Raw genomic sequence first — 19,972 nt, forward strand, 5'->3', positions numbered from 1 at the left:
ATATTTAAAATAGAAACTATTAGAAAAATAAATCACAAAAAGAAAAAGAAAAAAAAGGCAAATCCCCCGGCCCAACTGGGCCACCGGCCCAGCAGGTCGGCCCACCTAACCTAGCGCCCCAACACCCAAACCCTAAGGGCCAGCCTGCGCCTCCCCGTTTCATCCTGCGGCGCCACGGGGACCGAGCCTCCCGCTCGTCACGTTCCCCTCCCGCCTCGTCAGCTCTCCCTGGCGTGAGCCCTCACCTAACCCTCCCCCTCGTCGGTCTCCCCCATGACACCGAACCGCCCCACGCCTCGCTCCCTCCCACCTACTGCCCCATCTCCCCCCTGATCCCACGAGGAGATCAGGCCCTCCCCCGTCGCCCATGCTCGCTACCACCTCCTACCGAGCGAGCCAGATCCCCTCGCCCCACCTCTTTCCCAGCGCGCCACCGCGCTCGCCAGGCGCCCTCGCCCCACCTCTTTCCCAGCGCGCCACCGCACTCGCCAGGCGCCCTCGCCCCGTACCCCCGCGCGCCGCGCCCCCTCGCCGAACCTCTGGCTCGCCGCCTCCCACCGCCACCATCCGCGTCGCGCCTCACCACCCCGCGAGCCCTTGATCTCTCCCTTTGCCTCGAAACACCTCCAGCCCCCGAGACCGAAACCACCGACCCCCCCCCCCCCCCGCACCCCTTTTCCCGTCGCCCCACCAGCCTCCGCCTCACATCGCCCCTGGCGCTTGCGTCTTCCCCGTCGGCCGAGCTCCTTGCCTCCCGCGCCGGTGGCCCCCCTCATCCGGGCGCCGCACCTCCGGGCCGGATCCGACCGGCCCCAACCCCCCCCCCTCGTCACCCCGGCCGTCCCCATCACCACCAGCGCCGCCGGACCACTCCACCACGTCGGATTCGCCCCGTCCCGCGGCACCTCGACGCCGACACCGCCCCGCATCACCGGAGCCACCCCGTCGACATCGTCGGCTTCCCCATCCTCCTCCTCAACGGCTCCATCGAGCCTCACCGAACCCGCCCCTACAACGTGGGTGAGAACACCCCTCTCATCCTCTCTCCGTCACGGTTCCATTCCGGCGATCGCCGCCGCGTTCCGACGCCGTTTGGCTCCGGTAGGAGGAGGTGGAGATAGCCTCCTCTCTCTCTCTCTGTTGAGAGTTGTCTGTGAAGCACATAGTTATCACACAGATGTTGGTCAGAGAGAATAAAAATAAAAAAATGTATATATGTATGTATGTATTAGATGCCCGTATGTATTTTGTATGTATGTATGTATTGGGTATGTATGCATGTATGTAGAGAAAAGAAAAAGGAAAAGAAAAATATATATATATTTGTATTAATAAAGTAAATAAATAAATAATTAGATATATTATTTAATTAATTAGTTAATTAATTAAATAGATAAATCAGAAATCTGTTGATATAAATAAATAATTAACTTATTAGAGTATGACACGTGGGTCCCCCACTAAATTAATCTGATTAATTAATATTAAACCTAATTAAAAACTTGTGTCTATGACACATGGGACCCATTGGTCAGTTGACCAGTCAACTATTGATGTCAGCATGACATCATGCTGATGTCATAATTGCATTTAATCAAATTAATTAAATCTGTTTTTAATTTCTAAATATTGAATAAAACTTTAAAAATTAACATAAAATAATCCGTATGTCAGATCAAAATATTTTCAACATGAAAGTTGATCAGCAGAACGAGACCCCGGAAATGTCGTCAGATCAAAATAATCCGTATGTTAGATCAAAATATTTTCAACATGAAATATTTTCAAAATGGATACACGGTCCATTGGTCTGTCACGCGTCGCTAGCATAGCAAACATTTTCAGTCTGACCGGTAGTAGCCAGAGACCCGAGAAATATCGTCAGATATTCTTTCGACCCGTCTATGACGGATGTTACTGCGTTAGCTCATGCCTAGTCTACATATTGCCATGTCATGCTTAGTGTTGCACCTGTTGCTATTAGTTATTATTTCTCCCCTCTCTTCTTACCGGTAGACCCTGAGACTGACGCTGTTGTCGGGTACACCTACCCTTCTGACGGTTAGCCCTTTGCCGCAGAGCAGCAAGGCAAGAAAAACCCCTTGATCATCCCTATATCGCATATGTCTTTCTCCCTCATGCTTGCATTAGTATTTTGGTACTGTTGTAGTTAGCTTCTATATCTGATGCATAGCCTATTTTTGATGAACTGCTACTTTCAGTACTGCACCTTTAAATTATTTAGTATAGGTGGAGCAGTCTTCCCCTCTGACCCCGTAGTCTAGTTGCCCCGCTTTGCTTTCAAATCTCGATCCCTCATCGACGAGCCAGACCCGGCACAACACTTACACCCCCTTAGTTGTGCCACTCTACAGAGATAATATTGGGTACCAAGGGTGACACCTCGCTAAGTACTCCTAATGATATCTCTCTAGTACAGCTAGTCGGCTGTTGTTATCAAGGGTGATTCCTCTTTCACCATTCCCGACGATGCCTTTGTCGTGCGACCCCTCAAGTGTGGGACCCTCGAGGGTGATTCCTCTAGGTTCACCTTGACGGATACATCATTCGGAATCCAACGAGGGTGATACCTCGGATTCCCCTCGATGTTACAACCACACAGTCACTCGACCATGTTACTGGGATCATTGGTGTTTAGTTGTTAGGCGGGTGGATTCCCGCGTGTTTGTGTCGATGGCCTAATTAACATGATAATGGATTGGGTATTTGATCTGGATTGGTCAGAAGGCCTTATTACGCACTAACCGTCTGCGTGGGAAGAATTATGGGTATTCGATGTCGCGGTGTCAACCGAAGCTTTTCAGATGTCAGCAATGGAGCGGCGCGCGCCCGAGTGGTCCCGAGATGCATCCCGCTTGTGATTAAGGGATGCTAGGACTGACCTCGGTCGCCCATGCATCGTGCAGGAGCGTGGAGGGCAAGTGGGCCATGAACCCTTTGTGCTTAGGAGTTAGACTGGCGGGCTCGCCTCTCTATTGAGTCTTAGGTAGGGCTGCGACATGTCGATATTCCGAGGCCGGGCATGACCCAGAAAAGTATGTCCGGCCAGAGTGAGCGCGTCGGGGAATATGTTGTGCACCCCTGCAGGGAAGAACTTATCTATTTGAATAGCCGTGTCCACGGTTACAGGACGACTTGGAGTTGTGCCCTGATCTTATACAACTATAACTGTTACTTAACTAGAATTGTCGCCCTGGGATTGCTTCCTCGCAGGGAGTCGAGGGAGGATCTCTAGGCGTGACCTCACATTATTATTGCTGCAACAATATGACTTTTAGTTGTATTCCTTGCTCTATTCTCGTCTATTGCTGCAAGATCCTGAAGATGCTAGTCCAGGAGAGGACTAGGCCTTCTCTCTCTATTCTTGCATTGCTGCAGTCAGTCCACATATAAACCCCTTCTTTGATACTAATGCATACTTAGCTTAGTTCTGATGTAAGTCTTGCGAGTACTTTGGATGAGTACTCACCGCTGCTTTGCTCCCCCTTTTCCCCATGCTCCGTTGCTGCGACCAGATGATGGAGCCCAGGAGATGGAGTTCTCAGCCGCCGACGACTGCTACCCCGATGGTGCCTACTAGGTGGAGGCCGCTGAAGAATAGGAGTAGTTAGGAGGTTCCCAGGCAGGAGGCCGCGCCTCGTTCGATCGTTGTTTTTTTTGTGCTAGCCTTCTCTAAGGCACCTCATGTTTTATGTATGTACTCAGATATTGTTGGTTCCGCTGACTCGTGTGTTTATCGAGCTTCTGTATTCTAGTCCTCGAGGCCCTGGCTTGTAATATGAAGCTTGTATTGTTTTATTTGTGTCTAGAGTTGTGTTGTGATATCTTCCCGTGAGTCCTTGAGTTTGATCGTACGCATTTGCGTGTATGATTAGCATACGGTTTAAACGAAGGACGTCACAGGTGTTTAATGCCGGCCGACACAGGAACAGACATGTGGCGTTCGGGACATCGTAGTAGGTTCCTCGGCAAACGAGTTGTTTTAACTTAAGGTATGTGGGCATATGAATGTTGTTTCAATGCGAAGGCATATGCGTAGCGGGAGGCGCTCTCGGCCGGCGAGCTGATTCAATGCCGGCTTCAGTGAGCGGTCGTGTCCACTATGGGCCGGCATAAATGCAAAGCTAGCGCTCTAGCAGGAGAGCGTGCGGGGGCGGGAGAGGAATTTTGGATGGGCAAATTTGTCGAACGTTCGCGTGATAGCGGCTCGAACACCCGCGATGGATGATAAAACACGTTCAACCTACATGGTCCACACGATCGCGGATGATTTAGGGATACATGTTGAGAATCCCCTAAACTTGCACGATAACAAATAAAAATGACAAAAAACAAACACACGAAGCACCTGTGCAGCGTTTGGTACTCACCCCCATTTGTATCCGGTCAAAAAAAATCATAACAAATAATAGAAAATTTTAGAAAATTCCAAATTTTTGGGATGGTAGATATGCATGAAGTCCGCTTCAATTTTTATATCATTTAATAAACATCTAAGAAGCTCTTAGAAAAAAAAATCGGACCAAAACAATGCATGAATAGTAAAGTTTTTTTTAGAGATCTTGAATATGCCGCATAGCTGTTCGGATGTCTAAATGATTCAAAAATAAAGTAGACATCATGCATCAAATTGTCTATCACCTAAAAAACAGAATTTTCTGAACTTTTCAAGTATTTGTTTTGATTTTTTATTCAACACGGATGCAGATGAGTCCGGGCTCACAAATGAACTTTCGACCAACCACCCGCTACTTTACAAATATTTTAGATAGGAACGCGTGGAAGCTGCCCTGTTGCAGCTGGTACCGTAAAAGACTCCAACGATCCGTACATGCGAGCGAGCCACACCCAGAACACCACAAGCCCGGCGACGGAGACAGCGACGAGGCAGGTGCAGCCGGCCAAGACACGGCTGTCCTCGACCGCCGTACCCAGGACAACGGACACCATCACACCGAGAACCCCCATGCCCACACCCCACGCTCCTATGATGCGGAGCTTCTCGATGACGGCCACCGGCGTGCGCGGCAGGAACAACCCCGCATAGGACTCAATGAGGAAAATCACCGACAAGTACGCGCCGTAGGAGAGCACCAGCGGCAGCCGCCATGGGACGCTACTGAAGAAGGAAGGAGAGCTCTCGCTTGTGTATCCGTATATCAATATCGAGGTAATCCCCACAGGGCAGAAAAGCTGGAGGAAGACGGCCGTCACCCACCTCTTAGTACGGGTTACGTGCGCCAGCGACTCCCCGAGCGTCTGCGCCGCCGTAGCCATGGACTAGCTAATCCTAATACTGTGTGTTTCGTGGAGGGGAGGGCGGATTATATTGTACTAGTACATGTTGTGTATAATAAGGATGCAATGCAAGTCTAACTCTGACGCATCGAATGTATGGAAACAGTGGACCCGCGTGGTTGATGCTGGAAGGTATGAAAGATGGAATTTCCGCAAAAAAAAAAAAGTATGTAAGATGGAAAAAAATTGCATGCCATATATACTACTATACACTATGCTTCTAAAAATTTAAAGCCTCATAATTAATTGGGTCTTTAATATAAAATTGGACCGTCCGAATTGACCGTATCAAAATTCTTAAGAAGCTCTTTCATTTGATTTGAGGTATTCAACTTTGATTTTGGTTCACGATTTTGACCGGACCATCAATTTTTTAAATCAACCAGCAGCAACCGGTCTACAAAAGACATGTCAAGCCCGCGCACCCTCTCAACCCATTGAAAAAAGAAACACTGACATGTGATATTGTAGCACCAATATAGTACATGAAGCCACCAAGATGGAAATTTTCTCACATAAATATGAATTGATTAGCAGGTAAACATAATTACACCATAAAGGGCCCATCAAAACACTACATTATAAATAAAAATAAAACACATTCCATCAGTACCACACTTGCCAAAATATAAGGTGTAATAGTTTTTTTGGAAAATCAATTTCTTTAATTTTGATCAAGCTCAGAGCAAAAAAAGTATTGACGTCCACGATACCAAATAAATAAACATGAAAATTTATTCCATGATGAATCTAATGATACCGGTTTAATATTATGAATTTTGATATATTTCCCTATAAATTCAGTCAAATTAAAATATGTATGAATTTTTGAAAAACTAATACACCTTATATCCTAACTAATACACCTTATATTTTAAAATAGAGTGAGTAAAAATATTACAAAAATCTAACAACAGCAATGGCGCAGCAAAGCACATCCAACCATTTTAGTTAAGATACTAAGCACCTTAGATTTCAAGCCTCTTGGTGCATCGGAGGCAATGGATCATTGTGGGCCCTGTCTGTAAGGGTGTGCATCGCTAGTTGAGAGTAACACATATTTTCCTGGGCTTTTTATCCGTTTCATAAGTTTCTTTCGAAAATCCTAAAAACCCGACGTTAGATTTCAAAGCATGACAAATCAACCGTTATTTTGGTAAATAATGTTATTGCGAGGATAACAATTTATCTATCGACCATAGCAATTTCTGGCTAAAAACCTAATACGACAAGGATTTTCCATGATTGTCAAAGGAAACTGTCACTCGTGACAACATAATTTGCAATCTTGGGCGATCGATTTGCCATGCCCAGAATTCGGGTGTTCGATTTATCGCGAAATCCTGTTCTTTTGGGCTTTTCCTGTTAGTTTCCTGCTTTCGTATTCATTCTTTTTTTTACACATTATGATCCATGAATAATTATTCAAATTGAAGAAAAATAAAAAAATACATGAAGATTTTCTAGTCCATGTACATTTTTTAAATTCAGGAATATTTTTTCAAATCTATGAATATTTTCAAAGTCTATAGACATTTTTAAAGTTTGAGGACATTTTTTAATTTGTGACTATTGTATAAAATCCATGAATATTTTATTAATCTATCTTAATATTTATGTTCGACGTTTAAAATGGTAACTTCTTTTCATAAAATGGAAATTTTTCATGTAAAAAATAAGGTAACGATAATTCAATTTGGTGCCCGGCCTCATCTACACCTGGTGAACAGTAAAAATCTAAAACTAGCAGAAAAATTCAAAAAATGATTTTTTTATTTGTCATGCAAGATGCTCAAATGTGTGATGTCCGTGCAAAAATTCAAGGAGTTTGAACATTCGATGAGCTCGTGGTAAAAAAAAAAGAGAATTTTTGGATGTCTAACACCCAAAATTTATATTTTTTGTCATGGGCCACTCGAAGTCAGCACCTATAACCATAATTGCTTATTCCGGCTCCCAAGCGTTCAAGGACGCAGACGAGGACAGTAATCAGGCAGGCCCCAACTTTTGTCATTTGCAACCACACACTCTATTCCCAAAAACATCAAGTACATGCATTTTCTCCCTGTTGGGTGGACCGACTTGTCCCACCTCGCCACGCAAGGAGCGACGCGACTTGGCTTAAATAGCTGCGTCCTCCCAGAGTGATAAGCTTTGATCATCGACATAACTCTCTGAAGGCTATGAACTGTCACTATGAATCTCCTCTGTTCATAGACAGATAAGTTGCATCATCATTGTCCATATTCCTTACAAAGCCAACATTTGATGGCCTTGTTTTGTAAGTTTAATCATTTTCAGCATCTTCGTTCGGATCTGAAAGGATACATGGACGACCATAGTTCTTTAAATTTGGATGCCCCCCCCCAAGTCAGTCCAACGTTGCGAGCCAGATTCATCCCAGGTTTGGGATAGATATGGGACGTGACGGCCATGCCCAAACGTCCTCATATTCATCCCAAATTTGAGATGGATATGGAAAGTGCCAGTCCAAACGTTTGGTCCGGTTATGGGGAGCCCCATTGGGTGGCATTTTTTTGTCTAGATACTGACCTGACAGCCAGTCCAAACGTTTTGAGCGGGTAGGGGTTGCGGTTGTAAATGCTCTAACTTCATCAAATTTTACAGACATTACACACATGAGCATCTTACACCGCAAAAAAGGACATTTTTTTATGAATTGTTTTTGCTATTTACAACGTAATAGCTACCCCATACGATAGCTGTTTTTTCTAGCTTAAGGGCTTGTTCGGTTGAGATGGATTTGAAGGGGATTGAGGAGGATTTAATCCCCTACAAGTCAAAATCCCTGCAGATCCATTCCAATCCCCGCAGGGATGGGATTAACCGAACTAGGCCTAAGAAGTTTCATCGTTTCATCTTACACCGCAAAAAACTTCATGGACCAACCCATGTATATCAACAGTTTCATCGTTTCCACGCGGAATGAGCTCCAACGGCATCACAACCACCATCAACTGGCACCGAAGCCAAAACATGTAAAGAAACCACAAACACACATCAAACAACTCCACTCTCCAACAACAACAATAAAAAAAAAGCCTTTTGCCCCAAACAAATTAAGGTAAACTAGAGGTAAAAGCCATAAAACGTCGCAACCAACTCATGGTTGACACATGGATAGCAAGTTTCCACACATCCTTGTCACAACTCCACTCCTCTCCTTGAATAAATACCATAACCAACAGCAACAGAACACGATATATGAATTAAAAAAACATTAAAACATTTTTAAAATCCAAGCCAACATAGATAAAATCAAAACAAAACAACCAATCACAATAACCTGCTAGAGAAAAGAATAATACCCACATGAGTAAAGAACGATGCCTTAGCCTGTAAATTTTTATGAACGGGCGTAGGAAAAGCAGACAGCTGCTGATGGACATGGGAGTTTGAACAAAACACTGGGGTTTGAACTTTGAAGCCCGGAAGCCTGATGGACATGGAGTTTGAACAAAACACTGTGGTTCGAACTTTGAAGCCCGGAAGCGCTCCACATACTGACAGTTTGTTCTACGACTTCCATACAACAGATAATTAGAGGGTTGGGCTGCACTTTGGCCAACACATGAACGGCTGTACCAAAATCGGATAAAAGGTGCAGTATGTATGGCTAGGTTCTTTCAGGCCCTGCTTGCTAGCGGCTGATGGGGGTGTGCATCCGCTCAACAATTCTGTTGATTGCGTCCCGAGTCATTATGAGGGTGTCATGCTGCAGGATGCTGTAGACATTGAGGCCCTGCAATTTGAACATGTGAAACATCAGCACAATCTTCTTGGGTCAAAACATCTGCTGGGAAAATCTATAACGGGACTATTCGTCATTGTTGAGCTGCCGAGATACCCTAACACTTACAATCGACGGAATGACATTAACGTAGTGAAGATTTTGAGTAGCCAGCTTTAACTTCTTATCGATGTCGCCTCCATCCACCAACAAAACCTTCTTCGTATCGTCCATCTGCTTGATATGCTGCACGATGTTTTTCGTCTTGTGGCTGGGGACTTCTAGGTCCTCAAAGATGCAGAGCTACAATAAGACATGCGGTCAAGTAAACTATACGTGCATACGCATTTACTGCGAAGAATGGCTTCAAATGGAGAAATCCGGACAGACTCTTGTATATGTATTTGCGTTCAGGATAGCAGATGGTCAAGTTTCCTTTGCCACCTTGTGTGCTCAATAATTTTTTGGAGCAGCACCAGAAAAAATAACATTTGCATAAACCAAATTTATTGTTACACACTGCTTAGTAGATTTCAATAGCTTTCACTCTTTCAAGAAGCCATGGAAACAATACCATCTCAATGTTACATCTCATAAGCAACAACCTATAAAACTTAAGTAACCCGTCTAAGAAGACAAGCCAGTCATCGAAACCACTCTACAAACACATGGTATTGATCAAAAAGTACAACTAGTTCATGCTCCATTATAACTAGGTAAGTGGTCTGTTTTCTGAACTTCATGAAGGATCTATGAAGTACTCCCTCCCTCCATTCACAAATATAAAATGATCTAACTTTTTTCTGAACCGGATGCATATAGACACGTTTTAGTGTGTTTGTCCACTCATATCAGTCTTTATGTAGTCCATATTAATTAAAATATCCAAAACATCCTATATTTGTGAATGGAGGGAGTACAAAATATACTGAAAGGATCTAGAAAGCGTAAAACATAGCAAAACAGTTCCTCGGGTGTCTCGTAGTGACATGCTGATCAACAGCTTCTGAAACAGCACAGTAATTCTTGCATAGTTCTAGCAAATAGCAGACATGATCATTACTGTGGCCTGAAGCGTACTACTACGTCTGTACCAAAATATAAGACGTTTTTGTAGGCTAAACTAAACTATCCTACAAAAACGTCTTATATTTTAATACGGAGGGAGTACTAAACAATGGTTCATGATTTAATGCAGAATTCATTCTGTAACAGAAATACTCCCTCCGTTCACAAATATAAGATGTTCTGAAACGTGTCTATATACATCTGATTCACAAAAAAGTTAGAACATCTTATATTTGTGAACAGAGGGAGTAGTTATCTTGGAATCAGGCAAGAGCTAACTATACACGAGAACATCCAGGAAGATACACAATGATTTATTAAGGCAGTAGATACCTTCCTCTCAGCAGTTCTAGCAGACAAGGCTATCTTAAGTCCCAGACGTCGTACTTTCTTCTGCAACTTGAATGCATGGCTTCGTGGTTTCGGGCCATGCATAGTTGCACCTCCTCGAAACTGTTTCAGTTTGTATCTTGGTTTAGTTGGAGCCCAAACAAGATGAGATATCTCCGGAGCCTATTCAATACCATTTATTTGAATGAGCAATGGCAAGATAGGGTAGTATAACCTGACAACCACGCAATGTTCCATGACGTGCTCTTCCAGTTCCTTTTTGCTTATAAGGCTTTCTTCCTGTGCCGCTCACTTCACTGATAGTTTTGGTTGAGTGTGTCCCCTGTGAAAGAGAGGTGAATGCAATTATCAGAAGGTGCATTAGAAGGATAGAACTTAAATATCTAAACTTAAGAAAGTAACTGATATTACACCCAACATATTACTCAGTAGATCACGTGATTTGGGAGCTCGTAAGCTGAAGACAATCGACAGAACTAGAGAGATCGTAGTGTGCACCTGTTGCCTTTTAGCAAGCTGCCACCTTACTACCCTGTGAACAATATCCTTCCTAATTGGAACGTCAAAAACATCACCATCCAAAACCATGAATCCGTTGTCTTCATTATGGAAGTTTGTTACTCTAGCTACTAAGTCCTCATACTGCCCTGTAATAAAATATTAATATTACGTACAACTCAGCATAATGTGAAAATCGTATATTAGCTTTCCATTAGCCAATTATCGTACTATTGAACTACATAAAAAGTGGAATCAATTTCCTTCCCATTATGAAAAATCTTGTTCAGTAAAGCTTTCAATCAAAATAAGAGCGCAGAGTCAACTAAGAAATTTCTGTCAGTTAGACAAAAATAGTGCGTAAGGAACACTAGAAACACACCAAGCTCTCGGTCTGGTGTCCAGACAGTCTTGCTAGATAGAAGTTCCGGTGGAATCAGCGCTTCATTTGCTGGAGCCAAAAGAGTAGAATACCCATTGGAGCAGACATTTGGCCAAATCTGCAAATGAAGAAAGCTAACTGAGAAGGCAGAACTATGCCATGAAATATAGCCAAGACACTTACAATAAATAAGAAGATACAATCCACCTTTTGAACATAACACATTGTTGCTATTTGCTAATCTACTGAGATAGAACTCGAGCAAAGCCCATATTTGTTAATCACTGCTATCTGCATCTGGAAGAACCCGAGCAAGTTTCCAAACTAGAAGCAAGCAAGCATAAAATCCACTACAAAATCTATTCACAAAGTGGTATCTGATCATCTGTCAGGTCCTATGAGGGGCAGTTTTAGCACATACATCCATCGTCACCAAACAAGTGAGGGGCAAGCTCAGTAACCCAATGGTGCACAAGCCCGACGGCCATATCCAACAGCTGCTGTTATTTAGCATCCTGTCTTAATAACTGTTGATTGTAATTCAGTTTAAACAGGCTCTCTGTTTAGCAATTTAATTCTACTGTTCTGCCAGTGTAGCTGTGGAAGCTGTTCAGTTATAGGAGTACGTTATTTTCTCTGTCTGCTAAACTATATCCATATGCATATAGTATTAAAGAAACATTTTGAAGTGGTTCTAAACAGAAAATCAGTAAGGGCCTCACTAGCCAGCGCGGCGAAGTGCGCATATTCTGCTAGCTACTACTCTCTCTGTTTCTAAATATAAGCCCTTTTAGAGATTTCAATATGGACTACATACAAATGTATATATAGACATATTTTAAGGTGTAGATTCACTCATTTTGCTCCGTATGTAGTTTATATTGGAATCTCTAAAAGGCCTTATATTTAGGAACGGAGGGAGTACTCATTTAGAAATGGATCCTACCCTCTCACACAATTAGCAGAACATGATAGAATTAGGGAGGGGAGTAACACACCTGCCCTTCCATGACAGGGACACCTGAACCGACACCTGCTACTGCAGCGCTTGAGCTGCACACATAAAGCACGAACAATTCATTCAGCTCTTTCCACAAGCAAGAGGCAGGCTGGCATCACATAATGTACCTGAAGGCCCGTGCGAGTGGTCCAAGCCCCGAGAGCAGAGGAGGCACGCAGGCATGCTGGTGCGCCCTGAAAGTCGCCTGATCAATCAGACAACGTGCAGTTAAACACATCAGATCAATTCAAAGATGTTGTGAATCAGTGTTCTGCTTCTGTTGTAAAGAAAGAGCTCAAAGAACACGGGGAAGGGGCACCTGACCTGAGAGATGGTGGCAGCGGCGAGGGCATGTCTGGACCTGGATGCAGCGATGAGAGATCTGATGGACATGGCTGCTGGCACTTAAGCTTTCCCAGCAGTGGCGGCGGCCTGCACAAACAAAGAGGGGAAGAAAGTGATAAGGAGTCCCATGGACCTCGTGGATTGGAATGGGTTTCAACAACTTCCTATCACAGAACAAGATACACAAGCTACAAAGTGGTGCCCGACTCATCCTAAGCTGGTTGCGGCAATTTGTGCCATTGTAGTAGTAGTAGGTAAAACGTAAATTTGATATCCTAGCCATGCCACTCTCCTAATTCTAGCCCTTGTAACTATCATGACCATGTATGAACAAGGAACAGCAATCAAGCCTACAGCTCGCAGTATTAGCATTTGCCGTGTTCTTGCTGATGCCATCCATCTAAATAAATCTAGGCATTGATTGTTGATCCACTGTTTATAGTACATGATTACGTTCACATAAAATGAGACAAGCCCAACAGAAAAAACGCGATCATTCAAGATAAACATACTTGCACCTCTGACAAACTAAGCAACAAAGGCATGGCATCAGCATACATAAACATCAACTGCAATCAGTTGGCATGGAATCACATATAAGCACATCTCTAAAAAGAAATCATAGGCCAAACAGTTGCATCACACTGGCACTGCATCAACATTTCTAACTAAGGTAGTCAGCAGCAGCAACTTATACAGATCAAAACAAGTCCAAAACAGTTGTACAAGAGGAGAGAAACGTGGGATGAGGAGAGTGGGCGATTCACGCACAGTGAGAGGGATAGAGGGTGAGAGAGAGGGGAATGTGGGGAGGGAGCGGTACTTCCACGGCGGCGAGGAGGCGCACCGGTAGACGGAGATGGACGGCGAGGGTTGCAGGGGGTGACGCGCCAGCGGAAGTAAGAGGTGGCAGGAGGGGAGGACGGTGGGGAGATGGGGAAGAGGGAGGGGCGGGGGTGCTCACCTCCGCAGCGGTGATGGCCGCCTGACCCGTCCGGCGGCGGAGACGTGTGCGGCGGCGTGATCTGGGAGCGGGAGGAGCGGAGAGCGGAGTCACAGCCTCACAGGTCGCGCGCCCGCCCGCGTGTAAGGCTGCTGGGCTGGCCCAACAATCGTACAATTTTTAAAAAAAAGCAGGTACTCGAAAAATATGTTCTTCGCATTTTTCAAAAGTGGTTATTGAATTAAAAAAATCTCGTAATTTTAGAAAATTTTACATTTCAGAAAATGTTTGTAACATTTAAATAATAAATGCATTCCAAAAATGGTCATGAAGTTTTAATAAAATGTAGTATGATCTTATTTTTTCAGTTTTTTCTTCTAGGTTTTTCTTTCACTTTTTAGTTTTATAGATTTTTGTACTTTAAACATTTTTATAATACACAGTGAAAAAACAAATACACACAGAAATGTTTATTTAATATACAATGAACTTTTTTTGTATACCATGCATTTTTTACAATAATTTTTCTTGACCTATTCATCATGCCATAGCATTATAAAGAACATAAAAATTACATTCATGTCCATAGATCAACGAGCGACGACTACAAACATTGAAGCGAGCCAAAGACACGCCACGGCCATCGCCCCTCCATCACCGGAGTAGGGCCTAACTTGTTGTAGCAGACAACTGAGAAGTCCTCATGCTAAAAGTATATAGGACCAGCGCACCAAAATATCAATCATCGCCGCTAAAGAGAAGTATGTATCAAAAGAATCCAACCTGTATTATATACTTTTTTAATGTACAATGAACTTTTTAAAGAGACTTACCATGTAGCGGCGCCGCATCCGTGTGTTCCGATGCGGCGGCTGCTACTAACCTGTTACATGTGCTTATTAATAGGAAAAGGATCCGCTAAATACGCTAGTGCCAGCATAAAAGTAGTATTCGTGACTGTTAAATCTGATTTTTTGTTGTAAATTATGATGGTTGGAAGTAGTACTCGTGTATGCATGCCAAAGAGAAAAACTGTAAAGTGCATGCATGCAAGGGGTGGTATTTTTGTATTTTAAAAAAGATTTATCTTACAGATTAATAATTTGATTAGAGATTTGTCTTCACTATTAGGTTCGTCTCGACGAGACCTTCAAAATAAGATCTCATGTTAACATGTTCCGTTGATTTTTTTTCGTCGTTCCTAGTTGCCACATTTATGTTATCATAGTTGTCATCTTACGGATGTCCAGTTGTCATAAAAATTATACATAGTTGCCGGAACAATAATTTTATACTTTTAAATATTAGTGTTATGTGAAGCTAAACATGGATATTAAAGCACTAATAATAAGCAAGTAAATGCATGAAACAACTCAAGTACAATGAATCAAACTTTTTAGTGGGGTATATCGATATTCATAAACCTGATAACCAAGTTGATTTAATGTGAGAACTATGTGACAAATAATGTGACAAGTAAATTATAGTAATCTGGCAAGTATCAACGAAAAATAAAAGTTATTAAAACATGTCGACATGGGATCTAGTTTTGAAGATCTCGTCGCGATAAAGTCAGTGATGAAAATGGATCATTAATTAATATAACGGTTTAGGAGATAAATCTTTTCTTAAATGCAACAACGCATAGTTAATTGTATTGTTGCATGCAACACACTGTCACATCTACTATAACAGTAAAAATAATGACGTTGACTATATGACACCCTCTAGCATCTCGGATAGCAGCGCATGATGATAGATGCAAAGGAAAATAATTCTGTTGTAATTAGCCGTGCATGCGGACTGACGAAAAAGAATACAACTCTGCTATTTTTTATATCATGCGAATGAACACGAGTAGCAAAGCAAGAATTAGGCTGGCGCGACTCGCAGCACGCCGCCGCATGGAAAGGACGAGCTGCGCACGCCTCCCGTTAGATTTTTCCTTTTTTAAATATCTGGCAATCATTTTCTAAATGCAAACTAAACGTTTTTGTATGTACATTGAACTTTTTTGTAATGTATGGTAAAAAAATTAATAGACAGTGAACTTTTTAAATATGGACTTATTTTTTTAACACATACCAAAGAAAAAAATCGTATTTTCTTATTGGTTTTTAATTATATATCCCTTTTTAGGAAAAAAATTATCTAGCTTTGTAAAAGAACTCCAGTTGTTTTATCTTTGTAAAAGCCCAGCGTGAAAACTGAAGAGAAAAAACAATAATAAAACCCTGAAGTGATCTTGACAGATTGGACCAGCCCATTTGCGCTCACTTCGAGACGTTGGATAGGGCCCAATACTGGTGTATAGATGATATAGACAAGCACAATAGTATTTTGTCATCCGTGACTCTATAATTCACCGCAACATTGATTGATACGACATTTACTAATGTCGTACTATCTGTTGAAACTATCGTAATCTATATCTATATCTATACCTACTAATAAAGCAAATAATGTTTCTGTCGTCCGTCACAATATTTACTATCAAAATTATGAATAATTACCCACCATGCCACCGGTAAGTGAGGAAAACAATTCGTTTCTGTACACAAGTCGTGATGATGATATATGGAACCTTAGAAGCGATATCCTGAAGTAATCCCATGGTGTTGCAGTGGTTAGAGCCTGAAACTTCTATTAGATAGATGCGGGTTCGAGCCCAAGTTCTCCCTTTTTTGTCTTTTCCCATTTTTAATCTTTTTCCTTTCCTATCCTTATATTACGTGTACTAATACACATAGACGCGGGTTCAAGCCCAAGTTCTTTCTTTTTTGCCTTTTCCCATTTTAAATCTTTTTTCCTTTCCTATCCTTATCTATATACTTAATAATAAAGCGGCAATTGCTTCCGTCGGAAAACCCACCGCGATATTTTTAGAAAAAAACCCTGTAATTTTTGTTATTCAACCCGCGCTTCATCATTTATCTGCAACGTAAAGGGAAAAAATGATTCGCTGCAAAAATTATACCCGGACGCATCGCCTCCTCCCGTCGACCCTGGGCCACCCTGGCCTGTGCCCAAGCCGCCGCCACACCACTCGCCGCCGCCGCCGACCTCAACCGCCACCGCTGCCGATCTCAACCCACCCGCCTTCCGGCCGTACCTTTCCCCGCTCACTGCCCCCGTTGCGGCGCTCGAGCGCATCGCATCGACCCTGGTCCACCCTGGCCTGTGCCCAGGCCGCTGCCACACCACTCGTCGCCGCGGCCAACCTCAACCACCACTGTTGTCGATCTCAACACACCCGCCTCCGCGGCCGTACCTCTGCCCGCTTGCTGCCTCTGTTTCGGCGCTCGAGCACAACTTCTGGATCAAATCAACGCGGCAGCTACAGTGACTGGGAATGATGCGTCTTCTCGATGCAGAACGGCGGCGGCGCGCTGTTAGAGCATATATCTCCATATGTGGTTTTGGTAATTGATGACAACTCCTATGGACTAATGGTTGCTTTAAGTTATATTTATAGGATTTGTCCATAGGCACTTCTTGAAGTCCATCTGTTGGGTTCAAGGAGTTTATATGATGACCAAGATGTTATTCAAAGTATTATCCAAAGAATGGTCATAGAAACACTAGGTTGATCAAGATCTCAGACAAAGAGTAAATCAAGATGATCAACACACAAAGCATACAAGATGTACCGAGAGGGATCAAGTGATCCCATGGTATGGTAAGCATTGTCCATTACGTGTTTGTGTACTAACCCATGGTCTTCGTGAGACTCCTATGTGGGGGGTAGGTGTGCTTCCATTGGGCTTGTGTCAAAAGGAAGATCTCATACAACCCATGAAGGATGACGTCAAGTGGTGATCGTCATCAAGATTGTGGTGTGCAAGTTCAAGCGGATCAGCACGAATATATCATTGAAACTATTGTCAATGATCATGTGCTGACAAGGACAACCTCATGTGCTAACAAGGACAAGATCAAGATAAGCATTCCTGAGCACTACATGCTTGATTCTTGTGGATGTTCACATGATGGACAAATGTGCTAACAAGGACAAGATCAAGATAAGCATTCCTGAGCACTACATGCTTGATTCTTGTGGATGTTCACATGGTGGACAAATGAAGATGAATACATAAGCTAGGCTTTCCGCATTGTGTATGGGAAAGCTACTTGAAGACTTCATCATGTCTTGCTTTCAACTTGAGCCAAGAAGGAACAACAACATCAAGCTCAGGTGAAAGGGCTAACTCAAAGGTATCAGTTCCTTTGACGTTAGTTGTGCGGAGTGATGACCAGCAAATAAAAGTATACACTCAAGTATGGATCATCAGTACTCTTTTATGATTCTTGAGTTCTTAGGGATCCCGCACTATTAAGAGGGGATCACAGGTTTTGGGATGAACTTGCTCAAACTACATCTTCACTTTCTGTTCAGACCACATCTCCACTGCTCTACTGTTATCTGAAAACAGAACCAGTGCCTCGGACATCCGGCCTCCTCCGGACGTCCGAGGGCCGGACGACCGACAGCTTCGGAAATCCGGAATCCTATACCAGAGAAATCAGAGCCATATAACTCGGACTTCCGACTCTCTCCGGACGTCCGAGGCCCGGATAGCCGACCAGTTTCGGAATTCCGGAACTATGCACCAGAGAAACTTGAGCCATATAACTCGGACTTCCGGCTCCCTCCGGACGTCCGAGGGCCGGTCAAGGCTCGGACGACCGACTGGCTTCGGAAATCCGGAGCCCTGCACCAGAAGAACATGAGTTCTATATCTCGGAAATCCGGCTCCCTTCGGACATCCGAGCGCCGGACGTCCGACACCCGTCGGAAATCCGGAACCTACCACCAGTAGAAGTTGAGATGTATAACTCGGATTTCCGGTCCTCTCCGGACGTCCGGTGGCTGATAAATTCAACATAGGTTCAGTCGTATCTTCAGGCCTCGGACGACCAACCCGTGTCGGACGTCCGGTCGGTGTTTAATTCAAAATAAGTTTCAGTCGTATCTACAGGCCTTGGACGACCGACCCCTGTCGGACGTCCGACCCCTCGCGGACGCCCGGACTTCCGACAACTGTCGGACGTCCGGACCCTGTGTGACTTAAAGTGTCCCCAACGGCTCTTTTTCTCTCCCCACTATAAATACCCCCCTCCCACTTCGTGAGAGGGTTGCCCAACACAGCCTTATCCTCATAAGAACACATTTCCACCTCACACACATTTGCTCACTCCAAATCTTAGATCCCAAGAGCATTTGTGAGCTCCTTTGAGAGTTGTTCCAATCAAAATATAGATCTTCTCCCTCTCCTTCTCTCAACCCAAGCTATTTGTGATTTGAGCAATTTTTGAGCATTCCCCGTGATCTTGTTACTCTTGGAGGTTGGAGACTCCTAGGGGGTAGGAGTTCTTCGGAGAGGAATCAATCCGTGTGATTTCCCCCGGAAAAGTTTGTGAGGGTTTGGAAGCCACCTCAAAGGCTTACCACTAGTGGTTGAGAAACGTCTTCGTGATGTTATCTCAAAGGGAGAATAGGGTGAGCCTTCGTGGCGTTGGTGTGCCTTCGTGGTAACATCCACCTCTCTAACGGTGACTAGCTTCCCTCCAAGGAAGTGAACATCGGGATACATCTTCGTCTCAGTGACCTTGGTTATCCTTAACCCTAACTCCTTACTTGTGGTTTACTTGTGTTATTTGAGCATACATACATTGCATATTGCCTGTGCTCATTATATTGTGTTGGCCATTTCTTGTACAAGATTAATCATTCAAGCATACCCTCTATATTCACACGTACATACTTGCAGCCCTTGATATATCGTGTGATATAGTGTGATCTAGTATCTTGTGTTGTTCACCTACTTGTCGTGTGATATAGCTCAAGTAAGTTTGTGTAACTTACTTGTGCTTGTTAGTAACTGCATTGTGCCCATCTTAGTAGATCGTGTTGTTGATACACGTTGCAGTGCCTAGTGCATTTAGGATTTGTGCTTGACAAGTACCCTCTTAGTTTATTTCCGCATCAGGTTCAAGCCAAATCTGAAGAAGTTTTTAAATAGCCTATGCACCCCCCTCTAGGCGTCATCGAGGTCTTTTCATGCGCGGATAAGGCGCGGCGGAGCGAAGTACTTGCAGGTGGAGGCGGGCCTCCATGGCTCACACGGGGAACTCCGAGGTTATGATGCGGTAACGACGACTCCTTATGGCAAGATAGAGGCGCCTAACCCTTGCTCCCCTCATCGTATCCCCTCCTCCGGCAGGAACTCATCATCTGATGAGATCCCCTCCCCATGCCTCCAGCCGTGTGCCAAGCACCGACAAGAAATTTTGTTTTATGGGGATTTGTTTGCT

At 43.8% G+C, this 19,972-nt stretch overlaps 1 protein-coding gene across 1 annotated transcript; it reads right to left on the bottom strand.

Moving 5' to 3' along the window:
* Positions 1 to 8,657: 8,657 nt before the first annotated feature.
* Positions 8,658 to 13,780, bottom strand: LOC123398718 (50S ribosomal protein L4-like). The gene is made up of 10 exons (XM_045093170.1): positions 13,679 to 13,780; positions 12,694 to 12,801; positions 12,498 to 12,574; positions 12,368 to 12,422; positions 11,370 to 11,487; positions 10,988 to 11,136; positions 10,704 to 10,811; positions 10,472 to 10,591; positions 9,200 to 9,373; positions 8,658 to 9,082 (listed from the first exon to the last, which is right to left on the bottom strand). The coding sequence occupies exons 2-10, from the start codon at positions 12,760 to 12,762 to the stop codon at positions 8,981 to 8,983; spliced, it is 972 nt and encodes a 323-aa protein (XP_044949105.1). The 5' UTR covers positions 12,763 to 12,801; positions 13,679 to 13,780; the 3' UTR covers positions 8,658 to 8,980.
* Between the last annotated feature and the right edge of the window lie 6,192 nt (positions 13,781 to 19,972).

The sequence above is a fragment of the Hordeum vulgare genome, chromosome 5H (genome assembly GCF_904849725.1).
Source record: "Hordeum vulgare subsp. vulgare chromosome 5H, MorexV3_pseudomolecules_assembly, whole genome shotgun sequence".
Classification (NCBI taxonomy): Eukaryota; Viridiplantae; Streptophyta; class Magnoliopsida; order Poales; family Poaceae; genus Hordeum; species Hordeum vulgare.